The 25,723-nt window shown below is 53.7% G+C and overlaps 1 protein-coding gene across 1 annotated transcript in view; it reads left to right on the forward strand.

The window, feature by feature from the left end:
• Positions 1-25,240, forward strand: part of LOC144484284 (solute carrier family 35 member F3) — a 41,174-nt gene extending 15,934 nt beyond the window's left edge. The window contains exons 5-10 of the mRNA XM_078202811.1: positions 1,961-2,294; positions 8,993-9,212; positions 15,135-15,260; positions 17,814-18,006; positions 19,901-19,990; positions 24,954-25,240. Coding sequence (XP_078058937.1) covers positions 1,961-2,294; positions 8,993-9,212; positions 15,135-15,260; positions 17,814-18,006; positions 19,901-19,990; positions 24,954-25,240 — 1,250 coding nt within the window. The remainder of the gene's footprint in view (positions 1-1,960; positions 2,295-8,992; positions 9,213-15,134; positions 15,261-17,813; positions 18,007-19,900; positions 19,991-24,953) is intronic.
• The last annotated feature ends 483 nt before the right edge of the window (positions 25,241-25,723 follow it).

Below are 25,723 nucleotides of genomic sequence, written 5' to 3' on the forward strand. Positions count from 1 at the left end.
TGCAGACTCCGCACAGACAGTGACCCGAGCCGGGAATCGAACCCGGGTCCCTGGAGCTGTGAGGCAGCAGCGCTAACCCGCTGTGTCACCGTGTGTGTACACCACCCGCTCCCAACTTCTCATTGTTCCTCTGACTATGCTGTTTAGTTTATTTAGTTTCCCTTTGTCTTAATGGGACGAAGGGCGCCACTGGGCAAGACCCAACATTTATTGCCCATCCCTAATTGCCCCTTGAACTGACTATCTCACTCGGCCATTTCGGAGGTTGCAGGAAAGAGTCGACCACATCAGTGTGCGTGTGTGTGCGTGTGAGTGTGTGCAGGGTCAGGAGTCACGTGTAGGCCAGACCAGGTAAGAACGGCAGATTTCCTTCCCTAAAGGGGACATTTGGGTGGCACAGTGGTGAGTTAGCACTGTTGCCTCACGGCGCAAGGAACCCGGGTTCAATTCCGGCCTTGGGTGACTGTGTGGAGTTTGCACGTTCTCCCCGTGTCTGCGTGGGTTTCCACCGGGTGCTCCAGGTTCCTCCCTCAGTCCAAAGATGTGGAGGTTGGCAGATTCGCTATGTTAAATTAGTGTCCAGGGACGTGCAGGTTTAGGTGGATTGGCCATGCTAAATTGCCCCTTCGTGTTCCAAAGATGTGCAGGTTAGGTGGATTGGCCATGCTAAATTGCCCCTTCGTGTCCAAAGATGTGCAGGTTAGGTGGATTGGCCATGCTAAATTGTCCCTTAGTGTCCAAAGATGTGCAGAATAGGTGGATTGGCCATGCTAAATTGTCCCTTAGTGTCCAAAGATGTGCAGGTTAGGTGGATTGGCCATGCTAAATTGCCCCTTAGTGTTCCAAAGATGTGCAGGTTAGGTGGATTGGCCATGCTAAATTGCCCCTTAGTGTCCAAAGATGTGCAGGTTAGGTGGATTGGCCATGCTAAATTGCCCCTTAGTGTCCAAAGATGTGCAGGTTAGGTAGATTGGCTATGCTAAATTGCCCCTTAGTGTCCAAAGATGTGCGGGTTAGGTGGATTGGCCATGCTAAATTGCCCCTTAGTGTCCAAAGATGTGCAGGTTAGGAGGATTGGCCATGCTAAATTGCCCCTTAGTGTCCAAAGATGTGCAGGTTAGGTGGATTGGCCATGCTAAATTGCCCCTTAGTGTCCAAAGATGTGCAGGTTAGGTGGATTGGCAATGCTAAATTGCCCCTTAGTGTCCAAAGATGTGCAGGTTAGGTGGATTGGCCGTGCTAAATTGTCCCTTAGTGTCCAAAGATGTGCAGGTTAGGTGGATTGGCCATGCTAAATTGTCCCTTAGTGTCCAAAGATGTACAGGTTAGGTGGATTGGCCATGCTAAATTGCCCCTTAGTGTCCAAAGATGTGCAGGTTAGGTAGATTGGCTATGCTAAATTGCCCCTTAGTGTCCAAAGATGTGCGGGTTAGGTAGATTGGCTATGCTAAATTGCCCCTTAGTGTCCAAAGATGTGCAGGTTAGGTGGATTGGTCATGCTAAATTGCCCCTTAGTGTCCAAAGATATGCGGGTTAGGTGGATTGATCATGCTAAATTGCCCCTTAGTTTCCAAAGATGTGCGGGTTAGGTGTATTGGCCATGCTAAATTGCCCCTTTGTGTCCAAAGATGTGCGGGTTAGGTGGATTGGCCATGCTAAATTGCCCCTTAGGGTCCAAAGATGTGCGGGTTTAGGTGGATTGGCCATGCTAAATTGTCCCTTAGTGTCAGGGGGATTAGCAGAGTAAGTATGTGAGTTTATGGGGATAGGGCCTGCGTGGGATTGTTGTCGGTGAGGGATATGGGGAGAAGGTGGGATTGAGGGGTGTGGAGAGAAGGTGGTATTGAGGGATACGGATTGTTGTGGGCGCAGACTCGATGGGCCAAATGGCCTCCTTCTGCACCGAAGGGATTCTACAATTCATTGTTCTCTCCTTCTCTTCCCCACCCACCCATTGAAGACAAGGACCAGCCTCTGGACACTCCGACAGAGGTGGTACCCGAGGCGGAGGTGAAGGTCAGTGAGGGCTGCGGGGCGCACTGCCGTTCTTGCTGCCGGTGGCACCCCCCGGTGGCACTGGGGCGACTGCTGACCGGCCTGGCCTTGGCGTGTTGCCTGGCGGCTTCTTGGGCGGGCATGACGCAGTTGGCCAAGGTGGCGCTGAGGGAGTTTGAGTCGCCGTTCTTCATGGCCTGGCACTCGGCCAGCTGGAACCTCCTGCTTTTCCCCGGCTACTGCTCCGGCCGCCTGCTGTCTTTGAGCGAGAGGGGGACGCCGCCATCCCGGCCGTTCAGGTGAGGGGGAGGCGTGGGGTAAGTTGCGGGGGGTGAGGGGGCAGCTCCAGGTGGGAGGAGGAGGGCAGCTGAGGTCCCAATGGCGCTCGGAGTGCAGGGTTGGGGGTGGTGGGGGAGGGGCGGGCGGGGAGGGGTGGAGCGGGGGGGGGGCAGTGGGGGGTTCTTGCCAGGTGGCAGCGGAAACCAGCAGACCCCGGCTCGGAGAGGGTCCCAGGTACAGTGCGAGGCTGCTAGTCGGCCTCATCGGAGGGGAGAGGGACCCGCCACCCCCCCCCCCCCCCCCCCCCCCCCCCCCCCGTCACCTTCCCAGATCTAGGGTCTTTGGTTTTGGACTGATGGGCGTGCTTTTCCGCCATGCCTGGGGGCAAAGTGCAAAGGTCGTAGGGAACGACTTTGAGAGAGGTCGTGGTGAGAGGTCACGGGGCCATCACTGGGCAACTGAAAGACCAAGGTGGGATGGAGGGATACGGGGAGAAGGTGGGATTGAGGGATACGGGTAGATGGTGGGATGGAGGGACATGGGGAGAAGGTGGGATTGAGGGATACGGGGAGAAGGTGGGATTGAGGGATACGGGGAGAAGGTGGGATTGAGGGATACGGGGAGAAGGTGGGATTGAGGGAGATGGGGAGATGGTGGGATTGAGGGATACAGGGAGAAGGTGGGATTGAGGGAGATGGGGAGAAGGTGGGACGGAGGGATACGGGGAGAAGGTTGGATTGAGGGATACGGGGAGAAGGTGGGATTGAGGGATACGGGGAGAAGGTGGGATTGAGGGATACGGGGAGAAGGTGGGATTGAGGGATACGGGGAGATGGTGGGATTGAGGGATACGGGGAGAAGGTGGGATTGAGGGAGACGGGGAGAAGTTGGATTGAGGGATATGGAGAGAAGTGGGATTGAGGGATACGGGGAAAAGTTGGGATAGAGGGATACGGGGAGAAAGTGAGATCGAGGGATACGGGGAGAAGGTAGCATGGAGGGATATGGGGAAAAGGTGGGATGGAGGGATATGGGGAGAAGGTGGGATTGAGGGATACGGGGAGAAGGTGGGATTGAGGGAGATGGGGAGAAGGTGGGATTGAGGGACATGGGGAGAAGGTGGGGATTGAGGGATACGGGGAAAAATTGGGATGGAGGGATAAGGGGAGAAAGTGGGATTGAGGGATACGGGGAGAAGGTGTGATTGAGGGAGACGGGGAGAAGGTGGGATTGAGGGATATAGGGAGAAGGTGGGATTGACGGATATGGGGAGAAGGTGGGATGGAGGGATATGGGGAGAAGGTGGGATTGAGGGATACGGGAAGAAGGTGGGATTGAAGGATACGGGGAGAAGGTGGGATTGAGGGATACGGGGAGAAGGTGGGATTGAGGGATACGGGGAGAAGGTGGGATGGAGGGATATGGAGAGAAGATTGGATTGAGGGATATGGGGAGAAGGTGGGATTGAGGGATATGGGATTTGATTTTGATTTGATTTATTATTGTCACATGTATTGGGATACAGTGAAAAGTATTGTTTCTTGTGCACTATACAGACAAAGCATACCGTTCATAGAGAAGGAAACAAGAGAGTGCAGAATGTAGTGTTACAGTCATAGCTAGGGTGTAGAGAAAGATCAACTTAGTGTGAGGTAGGTCCATTCAAAAGTCTGACAGCAGCAGGGAAGAAGCTGTTCTTGAGTTGAGAAGGTTGAGGGATACAATGTTGTAATTGGGTTGGAGTTACACCACAATGAGTTTAAAGTTTATTTATTAGTCACAAGTAGGTTCACATTAACACTGCAATGAAGTTACTGTGAAAATCCCCTCGTCGCCGCACTCCAGCGCCTGTCTGGGATACACTGAGGGAGAATTTAGCATGGCCAATGCACCCTAACCAGAGTAGGAATTAATGGGTGCTCTTCAAATTGGCAGGCAGTAACTAATGGGGGGCCACAGGGATCGGTGCTGGGACCCCAGCTATTCACAATACATATTAATGATTTGGATGAGGGAACAAAGTGTAACATCTCAAAGTTTGCAGATGATACCAAGTTGGGTGGGAGGCTGAACTGTGACGAGGATGCAGAGATCCTTCAGGATGATCTGGACAGGTTGGGTGAGTGGGCAAATCAGTGGCAAATGCAGTTTAATTTGGATAAATGTGAGGTTATTCACTTTGGAAGCAAAAACAAGAAGGTAGATTACTACCTGAGTGGCTGTAAATTGGGAGAGGGGAGTGTGCAGAGGGACCTGGGTGTCCTTGTGCACCAGTCGCTGAAGGTAAGCATGCAGGTGCAGCAGGCGGTAAAGAAGGCAAATGGCATGTTGGCCTTCATTGCGAGAGGCTTCGAGTACAGGAGCGAGGGATGTGTTGTTGCGATTATACAGGGCCTTGGTGAGGCCACACCCAGAGTATTGTGTGTAGTTTTGGTCTCCTTTTCTGAGGAAGGATGTTCTTGCTCTCGAGGGAGCGCAGCGAAGGTTTACCAGGCTGATTCTGGGGATGGCGGGACTTTGTATCCTCACTGGCTACAGGGGAGGTCCCAGAGGATTGGAGAATGTTGTTCCTTTGTTTAAGAAGGGTAGCAAGGATAATCCAGGTAATTACGGGCCGGTGAGCCTTACGTCAGTGATAGGGAAATTATTGGAGAGGGTTCTTCGAAACAGGATTTACTCCCACTTGGAAATAAGTGGATGTGTTTAGTGAGAGGCAACATGGTTTTGTGAAGGGGAGGTCGCGTCTCACTAACTTGATCGAGTTTTTTGAGGAAGTGACGAAGATGATTGATGAGGGTAGGGCAGTGGATGTTGTCTATATGGACTTCAGTAAGGCCTTTGACAAGGTCCCTCATGGCAGACTGGTACAGAAGGTTAAGTTGTACGGGATCAGAGGTGAGCTGGCAAGATGGATACAGCACTGGCTCAGTCATAGAATAAGAGTTTTAACAACACCAGATTAAAGTCCAACAGGTTTATTTGGTGGCAAATACCATTAGCTTTCGGAGCGCTGCTCCTTCGTCAGATGGAGTGGAAATGTCCACTCCATTTCCATTCCATCTGACGAAGGAGCAGCGCTCCGAAAGCTAATGGTATTTGCTACCAAATAAACCTGTTGGACTTTAACCTGGTGTTGTTAAAACTCTTACTGTGTTCACCCCAGTCCAACGCCGGCATCTCCACATCATGTCAGTCATAGAAGACAGAGGGTAGCAGTGGAAGGGTGCGTTTCTGAATGGAGGGCTGTGACAAGTGTTGTTCCTCAGGGATCAGTGCTGGGACCTTTGCTGTTTGTAATATATATAAATGATTTGGAGGAAAATGTAACTGGTTTGATTAGTAAGTTTGCGGACGACACAAAGGTTGGTGGATTTGCAGATAGCGATGAGGACCATCAGAGGATACAGCAGGATATAGATCAGTTGGAGACTTGGACGGAGAGATGGCAGATGGAATTTAATCCGGACAAATGTGAGGTAATGCATTTTGGAAGGTCTAATACAGATAGGAAATATACAGTGAATGGCAGAACCCTTAAGAGTATTGATAGGCAGAGGGATCTGGGTGTACAGGTACACAGGTCACTGAAAGTGGCAACGCAGGTGGAGAAGGTAGTCAAGAAGGCATATGGCATGCTTGCCTTCATCGGTCGGGGTATTGAGTTTAAAAATTGGTAAGTCATGTTGCAGCTTTATAGAACCTTAGTTAGGCCGCACTTGGAATATAGGGTTCAATTCTGGAGATGTATGAGGCAGATTTTTTACACAGAGGGTGGTGGGTGCCTGGAACTTGTTGCCGGGGGAGGTAGTGGAAGCGGATACGGTAGTGACTTCTAAGGGGCATCTTGACAAGTACATGAATAGGATGGGAATAGAGGGATACGGTCCCCGGAAGGGTAGGGGGTTTTAGTTCAGTCGGGCAGCATGGTCGGTGCAGGCTTGGAGGGGCCGAAGGGCCTGTTCCTGTGCTGTAATTTTCTTTGTCCTTTGTTCTTTGATGCATGAGGAGAGATTGACGAGGTTAGGATTGTTTTCGCTGGAGTTCAGACGAATGAGGGGGAAATCTTATAGAGATTTATAAAATTCTAACAGGACTGGACAGGGTAGATGCAGGGAGGATGTTCCCGATGGTGGGGGGAGTCCAGAACCAGGGGGTCACAGTCTGAGGATTCGGGGTAGACCATTTAGGACGGAGGTGAGGAGACATTTCTTCACCCGGTGAGCCTGTGGAATTCATTCCCACAGGAAGGAGTTGATGCCAAAACATTGAATGTCTTCAAGAGGCGGCTGGATACAGCACTTGGGGCGAACGGGATCAAAGGTTATGGGGAGAAAGCAGGATGAGGCTATTGAGTTGGATGATCAGCCATGATGGTGATGGATGGGGGAGCAGGTTCGAAGGGCCGAATGGCCTCCTCCCGCTCCTCTCTTTTAAGTTTCTATGTTTAACCAGCACGTCTTTCGGACTGTGGGAGGAAACCGGAGCACCTGGAGGAAACCCACGCAGATACGAGGAGAATGTGCAGACCTCTCACAGACAGGGCGGCATGGTAGCACAGTGGGTTAGCACTGCTGCCTCACAGCGCCAGGGACCTGAGTTCGAATCCCGGCTCGGGTCACTGTCTGTGTGGAGTTTGCACATTCTCCCCGTGTCTGCGTGGGTTTCCTCCGGGTGCTCCGGTTTCCTCCCACAGTCCAAAGATGTGCAGGTCAGGTTGATTGGCCATTCTTAATTGTCCTTTAGTGCCCCGGGGTGCATAGGTTAGAGGGGTTAGTGGGTAAATATATGGGGATAGGGCCTGGGTGGGATTGTGGTTGGTGCAGACTCGATGGGCTGAATGGCCTCTTTCTGCACTGTAGGATTCTATGACAGTGACCCGAGCCGGGAATCGAACCCGGGTCCCTGGCGCTGTGAGGCAGCAGTGCTAACCCACTGTGCCACTGTGCCGCCCATAGAACGTAGCTCAGTGTGCCCCTGGTGGGCCCAACTCACCCTCGTTCATCTCACCACCCTTCACCCCCTGACTATCAGCCACCACAACGCGTCCTCATTCCCTGACCACTACCGCAGCCCAACACCCCTCACCCCTCCGAGCGCCATGTCCGAGCAGGTAGAACTTTAATTGCATTTGTAAAAGCCTCTTACACTGAGCCTGGAAAGCGGATTAGAGGCTGGTGGCCACTTTAAACCTGAGAGATAACAGAGAGAGGATAAAGACAGTGGGATCTGTGAATACAGTGTGAAAGACTCCAGTCTGTGAGGTTGGACACAGCTGCCTCACACACCCATGGCCATTTCACATGGGCACGATACTTACCTCTGTCACTGAGAGGGGCTGGCTTGAAGCCCTTGTGGATTATCGATCCCAGTCGGAGTGTGTGATTTTCCAGCAGGAATTGTACATGTACACACACACACACACACACACACACACACACACACACACACAGACACACACACACACATACACACACACACAGACACACACACTCACACACACACACAGACACAGACACACACACACACACACAGACACACACACACAGACACATACAGACACACACACACACACAAAGACACACAAACACACAGACACATACACACACACACAGACACGCACACACACAAACAGACACACAAAGACACACACATACAGACACACACCCACATACAGACACACACACACAGACACATACAGACACACACACACACAAAGACACACACACACACACATACAGACACACACACACACAAAGACACACACACACACATACACACACACAGACACAGACACAGATACACACGCACACACACACAGATACACACACACACACGCACACACACACAGATACACACACACACAGACACACACACAGATACACACACAGACACACACACAGACACACACACACAAATACACACACACACAGACACACACACAGACACAGATACACACACACACACAGATACATACACACACACACACACAGATACACACATAGATACACACACACACACAGACACACAAATACACACACACAGACACACACAGACACAGATACACACAGATACACACACACACACAGACACACACACACACAGATACACACACAGATACATATGGACACACAAACACAGTAACACGCAGTGACAGACATACACACACAGATACACACACAGACACATATTCATACACACACAGACACACACACGGACAGACACATACACACATGGACACACACACAGTGACACACAGTCACATACACACTCATACACACACACACAGACACATATGGACACACACACAGTGACACACACATACTCACAGACACACACACAAAGACATACACAGTGACACACACACACTCAGCCACACAAACACATACATAGACCGAGAAGCGCACACACGCACACATATGCACACATATACACACACACTCTCACACACACAAGAGGTTAGGTGGATTGGCCATGCTAAATTGCCCCTTAGTATCCAAAGATGTGCAGGTTAAGGGGGTTAGTGAGGTAAATAGGGTGGGGGTTAAAGGGATAGGGCCTGGATGTGATGCTCTGTTGGAGTCAGTGCAGACTCGATGGGCTGAATAGCCTCCTTCTGCACTGTAGGGATTGGTAGCGGGCTCAAGTTGTGTACACATTGTCAATCTGGTAACAGAATCACCGTTTATCTGGAACCTCTTTCCTTGCTCTCGGTCCACAGTGGGTGCGGCCGTTGCCTCAGCGAGGGTGTGAGCTTGGTGAGGAGACTCCTGAAGCAGACAGCCCCTTTCTCCATCCTATGGACGCTGACTAACTACCTGTACCTGATGGCTCTGAGGAATATCAGCGCCACCGACGCCTCGGCCCTCTTCTGTTGCAACAAAGCGTTTGTCTTCCTGCTCTCCTGGATCGTGTTGAAGGACAGGTTTATGGGCGTCAGGGTAAGGCCGTAAGATATAGGAGCGGAATTAGCCCATTCGGCCCATCGCGTGCCTGCTCCGCCGTGGCTGATAAGAATCTCAACCCCACTCTCCCGCCCTTTTCCCCGCAACCTCTGATCACCTTACCAATCAAGAACCTATCTACAAAAAGCAAATTACCGTGGATGCTGGAATCTGAAACCAAAAGAGAAAATGCTGGAAAATCTCAGCGGGTCTGGCGGCATCAGTAAGGAGAGAAAAGAGCTGACGTTTCCAGTCCAGATGACCCTCTGTCAAAGCTATGACAAAGGGTCATCTGGACTCGAAACGTCAGCTAAGAACCGATCCATCTCTGTCTTAAAGACACTCAATGACCCGGCCTCCTCTGTGGCAACGAGTTCCACAGATTCACCCACCCTCCGGCTGAAGAAATTCCTCCTCATCTCAGTTCTAAAGGGTTCGTCCCTTTACTCTGAGGTCATGCCCTCGGATCCTGGTCACCCCTACCAGAACAAGGAACAAAGAAAATTACAGCACAGGAACAGGCCCTTCGGCCCTCCAAGCCTGCACCGACCATGCAGCCCCCGTCTGAACTAAAACCCCCTTCCTTTCCGGGAATCATATCCCTCTATTCCCATCCTATTCATGTATTTGTCAAGACGCCCCTTCAAAGTCACTACCGTAGCCGCTTCCACTACCTCCCCCGGCAACGAGTTCCAGGCACCCACCACCCTCTTGCCTCATACATCTCCTTTAAACTTTGCCCCTCGCATCTTAAACCTATGCCCCCGAGTAATTGACTCTTCCACCCTGGGAAAAAGGTTCTGACTGTCCACTCTGTCCATGCCCCTCAATCTTGTAGACCTCTGTCAAGTTGAATGGAAACATCTTCCCCACATCCACGCTTTCCAGGCCTTTCAGTATTCTGTAAGTTTCAATGAGATTTCCCCCCTCATCCTTCTAAACTCCATCGAGTTCAGACCCAGTGTCCTCAGACACACCTCATACGTCAAGCCTTTCATTCCCGGGATCGTTCTCATGAACCTCCTCTGGACCATCTCCAAGGCCGGCACATCCTTCCTTAGATACGGGGCCCAAAATGGCTCACAATACTCCAAATGTAAGGCTGTGTTGCCACAGCTCAGTGAGCAAGCTCTCCTGCCTCCGAGTTGGAGGGTTGTGGGCTTGAGGCCCACTCTGGAGGCCCCGTCAACCTTGGGCCCGACATTTCGCGGGCTGGTTCTGAGGGAGTGCTGCACTGTCACAAGTGCTGTCTCTCAGGATGTCTCAGCCCCTTAGGCCCCTGTCTACGCTGGCAAGTTGACTTAAAGGATTCACCTTGGTGGTGGGGGGGGCGGGGAAAGATGCGGGGGAGGGTGGCTTACTGCCTTATCAGAAACACAGCATCTCCAACAGTGCAGCACTCCCTCAGCACCGGCACTGGGAGTGCCAGCTTGGCAGCTTTGTCTCTCTGGAGGGGTCCTTTCGAAAAAGAGTGGGAAGTCAGGAGAAAGGTCTTTACCCAGAGAGTGGAAGAACCCGGGACTCGCACCCACGGAGGAGTGGGGAAGAACCCGGGACTCACACCCACGGGGGAGTGGGGAAGAACCCGGGACTCGCACCCACGGGGGAGTGGGGAGAATGTGGGACTCACTCCCACGGGGAGTGGGGAGAATGTGGGACTCGCTCCCACGGGGGAGTGGGGGAGAATGTGGGACTCGCTCCCACAGGGAGTGGGGGAGAATGTGGGACTCTCTCCCATGAAGAGTGGGGGAGAATGTGGGACTCGCTCCCACCAGGAGTGGGGGAGAATGTGGGACTCGCTCCCACGGGGAGTGGGGGAGAATGTGGACATCGCTCCCACGGGGAATGCGGGAGAATGTGGGACTCATCCCCACGGGGAGTGGAGAGAATGTGGAACTCGCTCCCATGGGGAGTGGGGCAAAATGTGGGACTCGCTCCCACGGGGAGTGGGGGAGAATGTGGGACTCGCTCCCACAGGGAGTGGGGGAGAATGTGGGACTCGCTCCCACGGGGAGTGGGGGAGAATGTGGGACTCGCTCCCACGGGGAGTGGGGGAGAATGTGGGACTCGCTCCCACGGGGAGTGGGGGAGAATGTGGGACTCGCTCCCACGGGGAGTGGGGGAGAATGTGGGACTCGCTCCCACGGGGAGTGGGGGAGAGTGTGAGACTCACTCCGATGGGGAGTGATCGAGGATAAAAGTGCCAATATATTTAATGGGAGAAGCGGAGGAGAGCTGGACAAACATGCGAGGGAGAGAGGAAAGGGTGAGATCAAGTGGGATAGGAGAGGGCTGGTGGGCCGAATGGCTACCTCTGCGCCATGTGTGAATCTAAATAGACTCACTGGCGAGAGAGTTGGATACATGGTTGAAATGGATGAATTTTAGGGATTTGGGCTGTGGCGGGGGGCGGTGGGGAGAGAGAAGGAGCGAGGGGGAGAGTGGAATTAATTGGAGAGCGGAGATACGATGGGCTGAATGGCCTCCTGCACTATTCTATACCATTAACTTGCTGAAGGTGAACTGGTTTGCTTGATGTCTCTGACTCAGTTACCCTACATCCGGAGTAGGGTGATGGTTGGGGGGAAGCGGGTGTAGGTGTTGGGGGGTGTGTAGGAGTTGGGGGGATGGTGGGTGTTGGGGGGATGGCGGGTGTTGGGGGGATGGCGGGTGTTGAGGGGGGATGGTGGGTGTTGAGCAGGGGATGGTGGGTGTTGGGGGGATGGTGGGTGTTGGGGGGATGGTGGGTGTTGGGGGGATGGTGGGTGTTGAATGGGGGATGGTGGGTGTTGAATGGGGGATGGTGGGTGTTGAATGGGGGATGGTGGGTGTTGAGCGGGGGATGGTGGGTATTAAGTGGGGGGATGGTGGGTATTGAGCGGGGAATGGTGGGTGTTGGGGGATGGTGGGTGTTGAGCGGGGGATGGTGGGTGTTGGGGGATGGTGGGTGTTGGGCAGGGGATGGTGGGTGTTGAGCGGGGGATGGTGGGTGTTGGGGGATGGTGGGTGTTGGGCAGGGGATGGTGGGTGTTGAGCGGGGGATGGTGGGTGTTGAGCGGAGAATGGTGGGTGTTGGGGGGATGGTGGGTGTTGAGCAGGGGATAGTGGGTGTTGGGGGGTTGGTGGGTGTTGGGGGGATGGTGGGTGTTGAGCGGGGGATGGTGGGTGTTGGGGGGATGGTGGGTGTTGAGCGGACGATGGTGGGTGTTGAGCAGGGGATATTGGGTGTTGGGGGGTTGGTGGGTGTTGGGGGATGGTGGGTGTTGGGGGATGCTGGGTGTTGAGCGGGGGATAGTGGGTGTTGGGGGGTTGGTGGGTGTTGGGGGGATGGTGGGTGTTGAGTGGGGGATGGTGGGTCTTGGGGGGATGGTGGGTGTTGAGCGGGGGATGGTGGGTGTTGGGGGGTTGGTGGGTCTTGGGGGGATGGTGGGTGTTGAGCGGGGGATGGTGGGTGTTGGGTGTTGAGGGGGGATGGTGGGTGTTGAGGGGGGATAGTGGGTGTTGAGAGGGGGATGGTGGGTGTTGGGGGGTTGGTGGGTGTTGGGGGGATTCTGTGTGTTGAGCGGGGGATGGTGGGTGTTGGGGGAATGGTGAGTGTTGGGGGGATGGCGGGTCTTGGGGGGATGGTGGGTATTGAGCAGGGGATGGTGGGTGTTGAGTAGGGGATGGTGGGTGTTGAGCGGGGGATGGTGGGTGTTGGGGGAATGGTGGGTGTTGAGGGGGGATGGTGGGTGTTGAGTAGGGGATGGTGGGTGTTGAGCGGGGGATGGTGGGTGTTGAGGGGGCATGGCGGGTGTTGAGTGGGGGATGGTGGGTCTTGGGGGGATGGTGGATATTGAGCAGGGGATGGTGGGTGTTGGGGGGATGGTGGGTGTTGAGTGGGGGACGGTGGGTCTTGGGGGGATGGTGGGTATTGAGCAGGGGATGGTGGGTGTTGAGTAGGCGATGGTGGGTGTTGAGCGGGGATGGTGAGTGTTGGGGGAATGGTGGGTGTTGAGGGGGGATGGTGGGTGTTGAGTAGGGGATGGTGGGAGTTGGGGGGATTGTAGGTGTTAAGTGGGGGATGGTGGGTCTTCGCGGGATGGTGGGTATTGAGCTTGTGATGGTGGGTGTTGAGCGGGGGATGTTGGTTGTTGAGTGGGGGATGGTGGGTGTTGGGGGGATGCTGGGTGTTGAGCGTGGGATGGTGGGCGTCGAGCGGGGGATGGTGGGTGTTGAGCGGGGGATGGTGGGTGTTGGGGGGATGGTGGGTGTTGAGTAGGGGATGGTGGGGTTTGAGCGAGGGATGGTGGGCGTTGGGGGGATGGTGAGTGTTGGGGGGATGGCGGGTGTTGGGCAGGGGATGGTGGGTGTTGAGCGGGGGATGGTGGGTGTTGGGGGATGGTTAGTGTTGGGGGGATGGTGGGTGTTGAGCCAGGAATGGTGGGGGTTGGGAGGATGGTGGGTGTTGGGGGGATGGTGGGTGTTGAGCGGGGGATGGTGGGGGTTGGGAGGATGGTGGGTGTTGGGGGATGGTGGGTGTTGGGGGGATGGTGGGTGTTGGGCAGGGGAAGGTGGGTGTTGAGCGGGGGATGGTGGGTGTTGAGCGGGGAATGGTGGGTGTTGAGCGGGGAATGGTGGGTGTTGGGGGGATGGTGGGTGTTGAGCGGGGGATGGTGGGTGTTGAGCGGGGAATGGTGGGTGTTGGGGGGATGGTGGGTGTTGGGGGGATGGTGGGTGTTGAGCGGGGAATGGTGGGTGTTGAGCGGGGAATGGTGGGTGTTGGGAGGATGGCGGGTGTTGGGCAGGGGAAGGTGGGTGTTGAGCGGGGAATGGTGGGTGTTGGGGGGATGGCGGGTGTTGGGGGGATGGTGGGTGTTGGGGGGATGGTGGGTGTTGAGCGGGGGATGGTGGGTGTTGGGGGGATGGTGAGTGTTGGGGGGATGGTGAGTGTTGGGGGGATGGTGAGTGTTGGGGGGATGGTGGGTGTTGGGGGGATGGTGAGTGTTGGGGGGATGGTGGGTGTTGGGGGGATGGTGAGGTGTTGGGGGGATGGTGAGTGTTGGGGGGATGGTGGGTGTTGGGGGGATGGTGGGTGTTGAGCGGGGGATGGTGGGTGTTGAGCGGGGGATGGTGAGTGTTGGGGGGATGGCGGGTGTTGGGGGGATGGTGGGTGTTGGGGGGATGGTGGGTGTTGGGGGATGGTGAGTGTTGGGGGGATGGTGGGTGTTGAGTAGGGGATGGTGGGTGTTGAGCGGGGGATGGTGGGTGTTGAGCGGGGGATGGTGGATGTTGGGGGGATGGCGGGTGTTGGGGGATGGTGGGTGTTGGGGGGATGGTGGATGTTGGGGGGATGGTGGGTGTTGAGTAGGGGATGGTGGGTGTTGAGCGGGGGATGGTGGGTGTTGAGCGGGGGATGGTGGGTGTTGAGCGGGGAATGGTGGGTGTTGGGGGGATGGCGGGTGTTGGGGGATGGTGGGTGTTGGGGGGATGGCGGGTGTTGGGGGGATGGTGGGTGTTGAGCGGGGAATGTTGGGTGTTGGGGGGAAGGTGGGTGTTGAGCGGGGGATGGTGGGTGTTGAGCGGGGGATGGTGGGTGTTGGGGGGAAGGTGGGTGTTGAGCGGGGGATGGTGGGTGTTGGGGGGATGGTGGGTGTTGGGGGGATGGCGGGTGTTGGGGGGAAGGTGGGTGTTGGGGGAATGGCGGGTGTTGGGGGGATGGTGGGTGTTGGGGGGATGGTGAGTGTTGGGGGGGGAAGGTGGGTGTTGAGCGGGGGATGGTGGGTGTTGAGCGGGGGATGGTGAGTGTTGGGGGGGGAAGGTGGGCGTTGAGCGGGGGAAGGTGGGTGTTGAGCGGGGGATGTTGCAGGATGGGTGGAGGGGGTTGGGGATTGGGGAAGAAGCTGGAATGACTTTCCCGATGCTCTGCTCCCCCCACAGATCGTGGCGGCAATCCTATCCATCACCGGCATCGTGCTGATTGCCTACGCCGATGGGTTCCGCCGCGATTCCATCGTGGGAGTGGCCTTCGTGGTGGGATCAGCGTCCATCTCCGCCCTGTACAAGGTGAGACCCCCTCCCACTCGCCCACATCCTCCCCCAGTCATCCCATGCCCAGGGTTGGGGGGGGCTGTTAACTGGCTTCAGGCATCAAGTCCTGCACGACTCACACAACCCCAGCACGCCCACCCCTGACAACCAGAGGTACGTCCCCCTTTTGAATTGCGAAGACCGGGAGGGGGAGAGAACGAGGCCACCCGGCATTGCGCACAGCAAGATCCCAAAAGGCGGCAATGGGGAAAAATGGCCAGGTCAGCTGACTTTAATCAGGTTGGACGAAGGATGAATGGCAGCCCACCCCACTCTGTCTCCACACCCAAATGCCCTTCTTCCGATAGTGGCCATGGGATCTTTCGCACCCACGCAAGTGTAGACGGGATGGTGGTCGGGCGGGCGGGGTTCCTCTGTTTAGCATTGTGTCCAAATGACTCCCCCGCTCCCCACCCCTCTCAGACAGTGCAGTCCTCTCCAGCTGCTGGCGCGGGGAGTGGCGGAGGGGGTTCAGTGTGTTTGAGGCGAGACCTGAACCCCGCTATCTTCCTATTCCGAGTCAGGTCTTCGATCTGTGCCTATTCCAAGATGAGAAGCCGCATTTTTCTTGGTGGGGTGGGAGGTGCGGGGTGAGGGAGGGGGGTGGATTTGTTATAGTTGACCCAGATCCTTGGTGAATCGGGCCTTCTTCTCCTGCGCAGCGAGCCCCGCTGGGCAGTGCCCACACGCATGAGGCTCGGAGGAGAAACTGCATGATGGCACAACGGTTAGCAATGCAGCCTCACAGAGTCAGGGACCCGGGTTCGATTCCCGGCTCGGGTCACTGTCTGTGTGGAGTTTGCACATTCTCCCCGTGTCTGCGTGGGTTTCCTCCGGGTGCTCCGGTTTCCTCCCACACTTCAAAAGACATGCTGGTTAGGTGGATTGGCCATGCTAAATTGGCCCTTAGTATCCAAAGATGTGCAGGTGAGGGGGATTGGCCATGCTAAATTTGCCACTTACAGTCCAAAGGTGTGCAGGTTAGGGGGATTGGCCATGCTAAATTGCCCCTTTGTGTCCAAAGATGTGTAGGTTAGGTGGATTGGCCATGCTAAATTGTCCCTGAATGTCCAAAGATGTGCAGGTTAGGTGGATTGGCCATGCTAAGTTGTCCCTTCGTGTCCAAAGATGTGCAGGTTAGGTGGAGTGGCCATGCTAAATTGTCCTAAGTGTCCAAAGATATGCATGTTAGGGTGGATTGGTCATGCTAAATTGTCCCTTAGTGTCCAAGGATGTGCAGGTCAGGTGGATTGGCCATGCTAAATTGTCCCTTAGTGTCCAAAGATGTGCAGGTTAGGGTGGATTGGCCATGCTAAATTGCCCCTTAGTGTCCAAAGATGTGCAGGTTAGGTGGATTGGCCATGCTAAATTGTCCCTTAGTGTCCAAGGATGTGCAGGTTAGGTGGATTGGCCATGCCAAATTGTCCCTTCGTGCCCAAGGATGTGCAGGTTAGGTGGATTGGCCAGGCTAAATTGTCTCTTTGTGTCCAAATATGTGCAGGTTAGGTGGATTGGCCATGCTAAGTTGTCCCTTCATGTCCAAAGATGTGCAGGTTAGGTGGAGTGGCCATGCTAAATTGTCCCTTAGTGTCCAAAGATGTGCAGGTTAGGTGGATTGGCCATGCTAAATTGTCCCTTAGTGTCCAAAGATGTGCAGGTTAGGTGGATTGGCCATGCTAAATTGCCCCTTAGTGTCCAAAGATGTGCAGGTTAGGTGGATTGGCCATGCTAAATTGTCCCTTAGTGTCCAAAGATGTGCAGGTTAGGTGGATTGGCCATGCTAAATTGCCCCTTAGTGTCCAAAGATGTGGAGGTTAGGGTGGATTTGCCATGCTAAATTGCCCCTTAGTGTCCAAAGATGTGGAGGTTAGGGTGGATTTGCCATGCTAAATTGCCCCTTAGTGTCCAAAGATGTGCAGGTTAGGTGGATTGGCCATGCTAAATTGCCCCTTCATGTCCAAGGATGTGCAGGTTAGGTTGACTGACCGTGCTTAATTGCCTCTTAGTGTCCAAAGATGTGCAGGTTAGGTGGATTAACATTGGTAAATGTGCAGGGGTAACAGGGATAGGGCAGGGTGCTGGGGAGGAAGCTCTTTGGGAGAGTCGGTGCAGACTCGATGGGCCGAATGGCCTCCATCTGCACTGTAGGGATTCTATGATTCCGCGGGTGAGATCAGGAAGCAGTTCCTCACACAAAGGAGTGGAAATTAGAGACCCTCTCTGCTCCCTGCAACCTCCCCCCCCCACCCCGCGCCCCCCGGCAAGGCCATGGATGATTGGGGTCAATGTTTGATGGAGGATTGATTTTTGACAGGTACATTGAGGAAAGGCCAAGATGGGGTTGAATTGACCAAGATATCATTGAACGGCAGAGCACCGAGTGTTCTCGGAGTGGCCAACAGGGATGGAGTACTTGGAGCGAGGCTGGTGTAATTGGGGCACCGTCTCAGCGAGGGGGAAAGAAGGAAGACGGGCTAAAAGAAGGAATTTTGTTGGTCTCCAGTTAACGGGTTGCATCTCGGCCCACAGGTCCTGTTTAAGCTGCTGCTGGGCAGTGTGAGGTGCGGGGAAGTGGCGCTCTTCCTGTCCGCACTGGGCGCCTTTAACCTCCTCTTCCTCAGCTGGGTCTCCGTCATCCTATACGTCACCAGAGTGGAACACTGGCCCTCCAGCAGGGACGTGCCCTGGGATCTACTGTGCGGACTGGCCGCTCTCCTGCTGGGTAGGTGTGTCACCCTCGCTTCCGTCCTCCTGTGGGATCGAACTGTCTGGGCAAGCTACCACCCAAACACTGCCTACTCGCGATTCTGGTTCTGTCTCTCAGGGTCGATCAGACACCCGGAGAATGTTTGATGGGGGACAGCGTAGAGGGAGCTTTACTCTGTATCTAACCCCGTGCTGTACCTGTCCTGGGAGTGTTTGATGGGGACAGTGCAGAGGGAGCTTTACTCTGTATCTAACCCCGTGCTGTACCTGTCCTGGGAGTGTTTGATGGGGAACAGTGTAGAGGGAGCTTTACTCTGTATCTAACCCCGTGATGTACCTGTCCTGGGAGTGTTTGATGGGGAACAGTGTAGAGGGAGCTTTACTCTGTACCTAACCCCGTGCTGTACCTGTCCTGGGAGTGTTTGATGGGGAACAGTGTAGAGGGAGCTTTACTCTGTATCTAACCCCGTGATGTACCTGTCCTGGGAGTGTTTGATGGGGACAGTGCAGAGGGAGCTTTACTCTGTATCTAACCCCGTGATGTACCTGTACTGGGAGTGTTTGATGGGGGACAGTGTAGAGGGAGCTTTACTCTGTATCTAACCCCGTGCTGTACCCGTCCTGGGAGTGTTTGATGGGGGACAGTGTGGAGGGAGCTTTACTCTGTATCTAACCCTGTGCTGTACCTGTCCTGGGAGTGTTTGATGGGGACAGTGTAGAGGGAGCTTTACTCTGTATCTAACCCCGTGCTGTACCTGTCCTGGGATTGTTTGATTGGGGACAGTGTAGAGGGAGCTTTACTCTGTATCTAACCCCGGGCTGTACCTGTCCTGGGAGTGTTTGATTGGGGACAGTGTAGAGGGAGCTTTACTCTGTATCTAACCCCGGGCTGTACCTGTCCTGGGAGTGTTTGCTGGGGGACAGTGTAGAGGGAGCTTTACTCTGTATCTAACCCTGTGCTGTACCTGTCCTGGGAGTGTTTGATGGGGGACAGTGTAGAGGGAGCTTTACTCTGTATCTAACCCCGTGCTGTACCTGTCCTGGGATTGTTTGATTGGGGACAGTGTAGAGGGAGCTTTACTCTGTATCTAACCCCGGGCTGTACCTGTCCTGGGAGTGTTTGCTGGGGGACAGTGTAGAGGGAGCTTTACTCTGTATCTAACCCTGTGCTGTACCTGTCCTGGGAGTGTTTGATGGGGGACAGTGTAGAGGGAGCTTTACTCTGTATCTAACGCCGTGCTGTACCTGTCCTGGGAGTGTTTGATGGGGACAGTGTAGAGGGAGCTTTACTCTGTATCTAACCCCGTGCTGTACCTGTCCTGGGAGTGTTTGATGGGGGACAGTGTAGAGGAAGCTTTACTCTGTATCTAACCCCGTGCTGTACCTGTCCTGGGAGTGTTTGCTGGGGGACAGCGTAGAGGGAGCTTTACTCTGTATCTAACCCTGTGCTGTACCTGTCCTGGGATTGTTTGATTGGGGACAGTGTAGAGGGAGCTTTACTCTGTATCTAACCCCGGGCTGTACCTGTCCTGGGAGTGTTTGCTGGGGGACAGTGTAGAGGGAGCTTTACTCTGTATCTAACCCTGTGCTGTACCTGTCCTGGGAGTGTTTGATGGGGGACAGTGTAGAGGGAGCTTTACTCTGTATCTAACGCCGTGCTGTACCTGTCCTGTGAGTGTTTGCTGGGGGACAGTGTAGAGGGAGCTTTACTCTGTATCTAACCCTGTGCTGTACCTGTCCTGGGAGTGTTTGCTGGGGGACAGTGTAAAGGGAGCTTTACTCTGTATCTAACCCCGTGCTGTACCTGTCCTGGGAGTGTTTGCTGGGGGACAGTGTAGGGTCTATTGCTGTTAGTTAATTTGGTGGATGGATGTCTGCACTGATCTGATATGTTTTTCTTTGTCCTCCAGTGTTTAACATCCTTGTCAATTATGGAGCTGCAGTAACCTTCCCTGCCCTGGTGTCTCTGGGAGTCTTTCTGAGTGTACCTGTGAATGCTGGTAAGGCTACCTCACCGACATTCTCAAGATCGCAGCAAGTGAGATCGGACATATTATATCGGACTGTAGTTAGGCTGCAATAGACATCTTACTCTGTGGATTCGGGAGAGGGCAGCATTAGCCATATCATTCGTTCCTGATTTAAGGCAGAACTCATAGCAGACAGACTATTTTTTTGATTAGTGTGACAAGTCAGCTGACATTAACACTGCGATGAAGTTACTGTGAAAATCCCCCAGTCGCCCACACTCCGGCGCCTGTTCGGGTAACACTGAGGGAGAATTTAGCACCCTAACCAGCACGCCTTTCGGACTGTGGAAGAAAACCAGAGCACCCGGAGGAAACCCACGCAGACACGGGGAGAACGTGCAGACTCCACACAGACAGGTAACCCAAGCCGGGAATCGAACCCGGGTCCCTGGCGCTGTGAGGCAGCAGTGCTAACCCACTGTGCCACCGTGCCGCCCATATGATTGGAGCATTGGAAAGTCTGATGGCAGCAGGGAAGGAGCTGTTCTGGAGTCGGTTGGTACCTGTACTGTGAAAATCCTCTAGTTGCCACACTCTGGTGCCTGTTCGGGTTCACTGAGGGAGAATTTAGCACGGCCGATCCACTTAACCAGCACATCTTTGGATTCTAAGGGCCAATTTAGCATGGCCAATCCACCTAACCTGCACCTCTTTGGACTCTAAGGGGCAATTTAGCATGGCCAATCCACCTAACCTGCACCTCTTTGGCCTCTAAGGGGCAATTTAGCATGGCCAATCCACCTAACCTGCACATCTTTGGACACTAAGGGGCAATTTAGCATGGCCAATCCACCTCACCTGCACCTCTTTGGACACTAAGGGGCAATTTAGCATGGCCAATCCACCTCACCTGCACCTCTTTGGACACTAAGGGGCAATTTAGCATGGCCAATCCACCTCACCTGCACCTCTTTGGACACTAAGGGACAATTTAGCATGGCCAATCCACCTCACCTGCACCTCTTTGGACTCTAAGGGGCAATTTAGCATGGCCAATCCTCCTAACCTGCACATCTTTGGACACTAAGGGGGCAATTTAGCATGGCCAATCCACCTAACCTGCACATCCTTGGACACTAAGGGTCAATGTAGCACAGCCAATCCACCTAACCTGCACATCTTTCAGACTGTGGGAGGAAACCGGAGCACCCGGAGGAAACCCACGCAGACATGGGGAGAACGTGCAAACTCCACACATACAGTGACCCAAACTGGGAATCGAACCCAGGCCTCTGAAAATAGAAGTTGTAAGAGTAAAAATCGATCGCAGTCACTTATAGATGTGTGGTCTCCAGCTTTGATGGGCAGGGGAAATTGATAGAATCTCACAGTACAGAAGAGGCCCTTTGGCCCATCGAGTCTGCACCGAGTAGTGAGAAACACCTGACCTGCCCACCTAACCCACTTGCCAGCACTGGGCACCATAGCCCTGAATGTTATGATGTGCCAAGTGCCCATCCAGGTACTGTTTAAAGGATGTGAGGCATCCCGCCCCCACCACCCTCCCAGGCAGCGCATTCCAGACCCTCACCACCCCCTGGGTAAAAAAGCTTTTCCTCAAATCCCTCCCTAAACCTCCCACCCCCTCACTTTTAACTTGTGTCCCCTCGTGACTGACCCTTCAACTAAGGGGAACAGCTGCTCCCTATCCACCCTGTCCATGCCCCTCATAATCTTGAACACCTCGATCAGGTCGCCCCTCAGTCTTCTCTGCTCCCAGAGAAAACAGCCCAAGCCTATCCAACCTCTCTTCATAACTTAAATGTTCCATCCCAGGCAGCATCCTGGTGAATCTCCTCTGCACCCCCTCCAGTGCAATCACGTCCTTCCTATAATGTGGTGACCAGAACTGCACACAGTGCTCTAACTGTGGCTTCAACAAAGTTCTATACAACTCTAACATGACTTCCCTGCTTTTGTAATCTCTGAGGCACGGTGGCACAGTGGGTTAGCACTGCTGCCTCACAGCACCAGGGACCCGGGTTCGATTCCGGCCTCGGGTCACTGTCTGTGTGGAGTCTGCACGTTCTCCCCGTGTCTGTGTGGGTTTCCTCCGGGTGCTCCGGTTTCCTCCCACAGTCTAAAGATGCGCGGGTTAGGTGGATTGGCCGTGCTAAATTGCCCCTTCGTGTCAGGAGAATAGCTAGGGTAAATGCAAGGATCATGGCGATAGGGCCTGGGTGGGATTGTGGTCGGTGCAGACTCGATGGGCCAAATGGCCTCCTTCTGCACTGTAGGATTCTATGCCTCGATTGATGAAAGTAAATCAACCCAGCTTTGTAAAGAAAAGTGATATAATTCATTCCCACAGGAAGGAGTTGATGCCAAAACATTGAATGTATTCAAGAGGCGGCTGGATATAGCACTTGGGGCGAACGGGATCAAAGGTTATGGGGAGAAAGCAGGATTAGGCTATTGAGTTGCACTGTCCCATCTATGACTCAACGTAGACTGGGGATTAAACCGAAGATTTTAACTGGTCTACATAGCGTGTCCTGTTACTCGGAGACGTTTATATATATGTGAAGGCATTGAAAGAACAGCCAGATCAACACTGGGGAGTCTGGCAGTGGTATCCAAGTTTAAATTTTATTTATTAGTGTCACAAGTAGGCTTACATTAACGCTGCAATGAAGTTACTGTGAAAATCCCCTAGTCGCCACACTCCAGCACCTGTTCGGGTACACTGAGGGAGAATTTAGCATGGCCAATGCACCTACCCTGCACATCTTTGGACACTAAGGGGCAATTTAGCACGGCCAATCCATCTAACCTGCACATCTTTGGACACTAAGGGGTAATTTAGCATGGCCAATCCACCTAACCTGCACATCTTTGGACACTAAGGGACAATTTAGCATGGCCAATCCACCCTAACCTACACATCTTTGGACACGAAGGGACAATTTAGCATGGCCAATCCATCTAACCTGCACATCTTTGGACACTAAGGGGTAATTTAGCATGGCCAATCCACCTAACCTGCACATCTTTGGACACTAAGGGACAATTTAGCATGGCCAATCCACCCTAACCTACACATCTTTGGACACTAAGGGGCAATTTAGCACGGCCAATCCATCTAACCTGCACATCTTTGGACACTAAGGGGTAATTTAGCATGGCCAATCCACCCTAACCTACACATCTTTGGACACTAAGGGGCAATTTAGCACGGCCAATCCATCTAACCTGCACATCTTTGGACACTAAGGGGCAATTTAGCACGGCCAATCCATCTAACCTGCACATCTTTGGACATTAAGGGACACTTAAGCATGGCCAATCCACCTAACCCGCACATCTTTGGACACTAAGGGGTAATTTAGCATGGCCAATCCACCTAACCTGCACATCTTTGGACACTAAGGGACAATTTAGCATGGCCAATCCACCCTAACCTACACATCTTTGGACACTAAGGGACAATTTAGCATGGCCAATCCATCTAACCTGTACATCTTTGGACACTAAGGGGCAATTTAGCATGGCCAATCCCTCTTACCTGCACATCATTGGACACGAAGGGACAATTTAGCATGGCCAATCCATCTAACCTGCACATCTTTGGACACTAAGGGGCACTTAAACATGGCCAATCCACCTAACCCGCACATCTTTGGACACTAAGGGGCACTTTAGCATAGCCAATCCACCTGGAGCGGCACGGTAGCACAATGGTTAGCACTGCTGCCTCACAGCGCCAGGGGCCCGGGTTCGATTCCCGGCTTCGGTTCACTGTCTGTGCGGAGTCTGCACGTTCTCCCCGTGTCTGCGTGGGTTTCCTCCGGGTGCTCCGGTTTCCCGCCACAGTCTGAAAGACGCGCTGGTTAGGGTGCATTGACCCGAACAGCGCCGGAATGTGGCGACTTAGGGGAACTTCACAGTAACTTCATTGCAGTGTTAATGTAAGCCTTACTTGTGACACCAATAAATTAACTTTAACTTTTAACCTGCACTTCTTTGGACACTAAGGAGTCAGATACAGCTTTAAAAATTTTGTTTATTAGTGTCACAAGTAGGCTTACATTAACACTGCAATGAAGCTTGTAAAGTTGGGGGAAGGGGGGGAATCAGGATATTGAATTCGATGATCAGCCATGAATATAATGAATGGTGGGACAGGCTGGAAGGGCTGAATGGCCTCCTCCTGCTACTAAAGTGTTTTGAAGGTTATTTATTAGTCACAAGCAGGCTTGCATCCAATGAAGTTGACAAGTTTATTTATCAGTGTCACAAGTGAGGCTTACATTAACACTGCAATGAAGTTACTGTGAAAATCCCCTAGTCGCCACACTCCTGTTCGGGTAACACCGAGGGAGAATTTAGCACCCTAACCAGCACGTCCTTCAGGACTGTGGGAGGAAACCGGAGCACCCGGAGGAAACCCACGCAGACACGGGGAGAACGTGCAGACTCCGCACAGACAGTGACCCAAGGCCGGGAATCGAACCCGGGTCCCTGGAGCTGTGAGGCAGCAGCACTAACCCACTGTGCCAACCATTTTGGCGGCACGGTAGAACAGTGGGTTAGCACTGCTGCTTCACAGCTCCAGGGACCTGGGTTCGATTCCCGGCTCGGGTCACTGTCTGTGTGGAGTTTGCACATTCTCCTCGTGTCTGCGTGGGTTTCCTCCGGGTGCTCCGGTTTCCTCCCACAGTCCAAAGATGTGCGGGTTAGGGTTGATTGGCCAGGTTAAAAATTGCCCCTTAGAGTCCTGAGATGCGTAGGTTAGAGGGATTAGCGGGTAAAATATGTGGGGGTAGGGCCTGGGTGGGATTGTGGTCGGTGCAGACTCGATGGGCCGAATGGCCTACTTCTGCACTGTAGGGTTTCTATGATTTCTATGATTTCGATGATTATCTTCTCTGTATCTATGAATTCTACAAGTTTTCGTTCACCATTCTCTCTCTCTCTCCATCCCTCACCGCAGTCACCGACATCTATCGCGGCATAGTGCCGGGTCTGGGTGACGTCAGGCTGGCCGCCCTGCTTGTCCTTTCCCTCGCCTTCCTGCTCCTGCTGCTGCCAGAGGACTGGGACTCGACCGCCGTGGAGCTCCTGACCAAGCTCCGAGGGGAGCCGGCCAAGGAGGAGCCAGGGGGCCCTGAGAGCGCCGAGGGCGGGGCGCCGGCGGGGGGTCGGACCAGGGCGGCCGCGGTGGCCTCCTCGGGCCCCAGCCAGAGACGCTCGGAGACGAAGGATTGCACTGCGGCGTAGGGGCCGACGAGGTCTCAATCGCGATGACGACGTTGGAAATCGCACCCTTAATAAAGATGTTCTTATCTTAAATCTTGGTGTGTCAAATTCTCTGCGCCCTTCAAATTTAGGGAGAATTAATACGGTTAGTTTATGAGAAATTTCCCAGGGCACACTTGTGACAGTGTGGTCAAATTCCACCCCAATGCCACTTTCCAGGTTTGCTGATGACGCCACTCTAGTGGGTCGGATCTCAATGACGAGACGGAGTACAGGAAAGAGATAGAATCTGGTGAACTGGTGAGGCACCAATAATCACAGAATCCTACAGTGCAGAAGAGGCCCTTCGGCCCATCAAGTCTGCGTCGACAAGTGGGAAACACCTGACCTGCCCACCGAATCCCACTTGCCAGCACTTGGCCCATAGCCCTGAATGTTACGATGTGCCAAGTGCTCATCCAGATACTTTTTAAAGGACGTGAGGCATCCCACCTCCACCACCCT

This window comes from Mustelus asterias, unplaced genomic scaffold (genome assembly GCF_964213995.1).
Source record: "Mustelus asterias unplaced genomic scaffold, sMusAst1.hap1.1 HAP1_SCAFFOLD_97, whole genome shotgun sequence".
Lineage (NCBI taxonomy): Eukaryota > Metazoa > Chordata > Chondrichthyes > Carcharhiniformes > Triakidae > Mustelus > Mustelus asterias.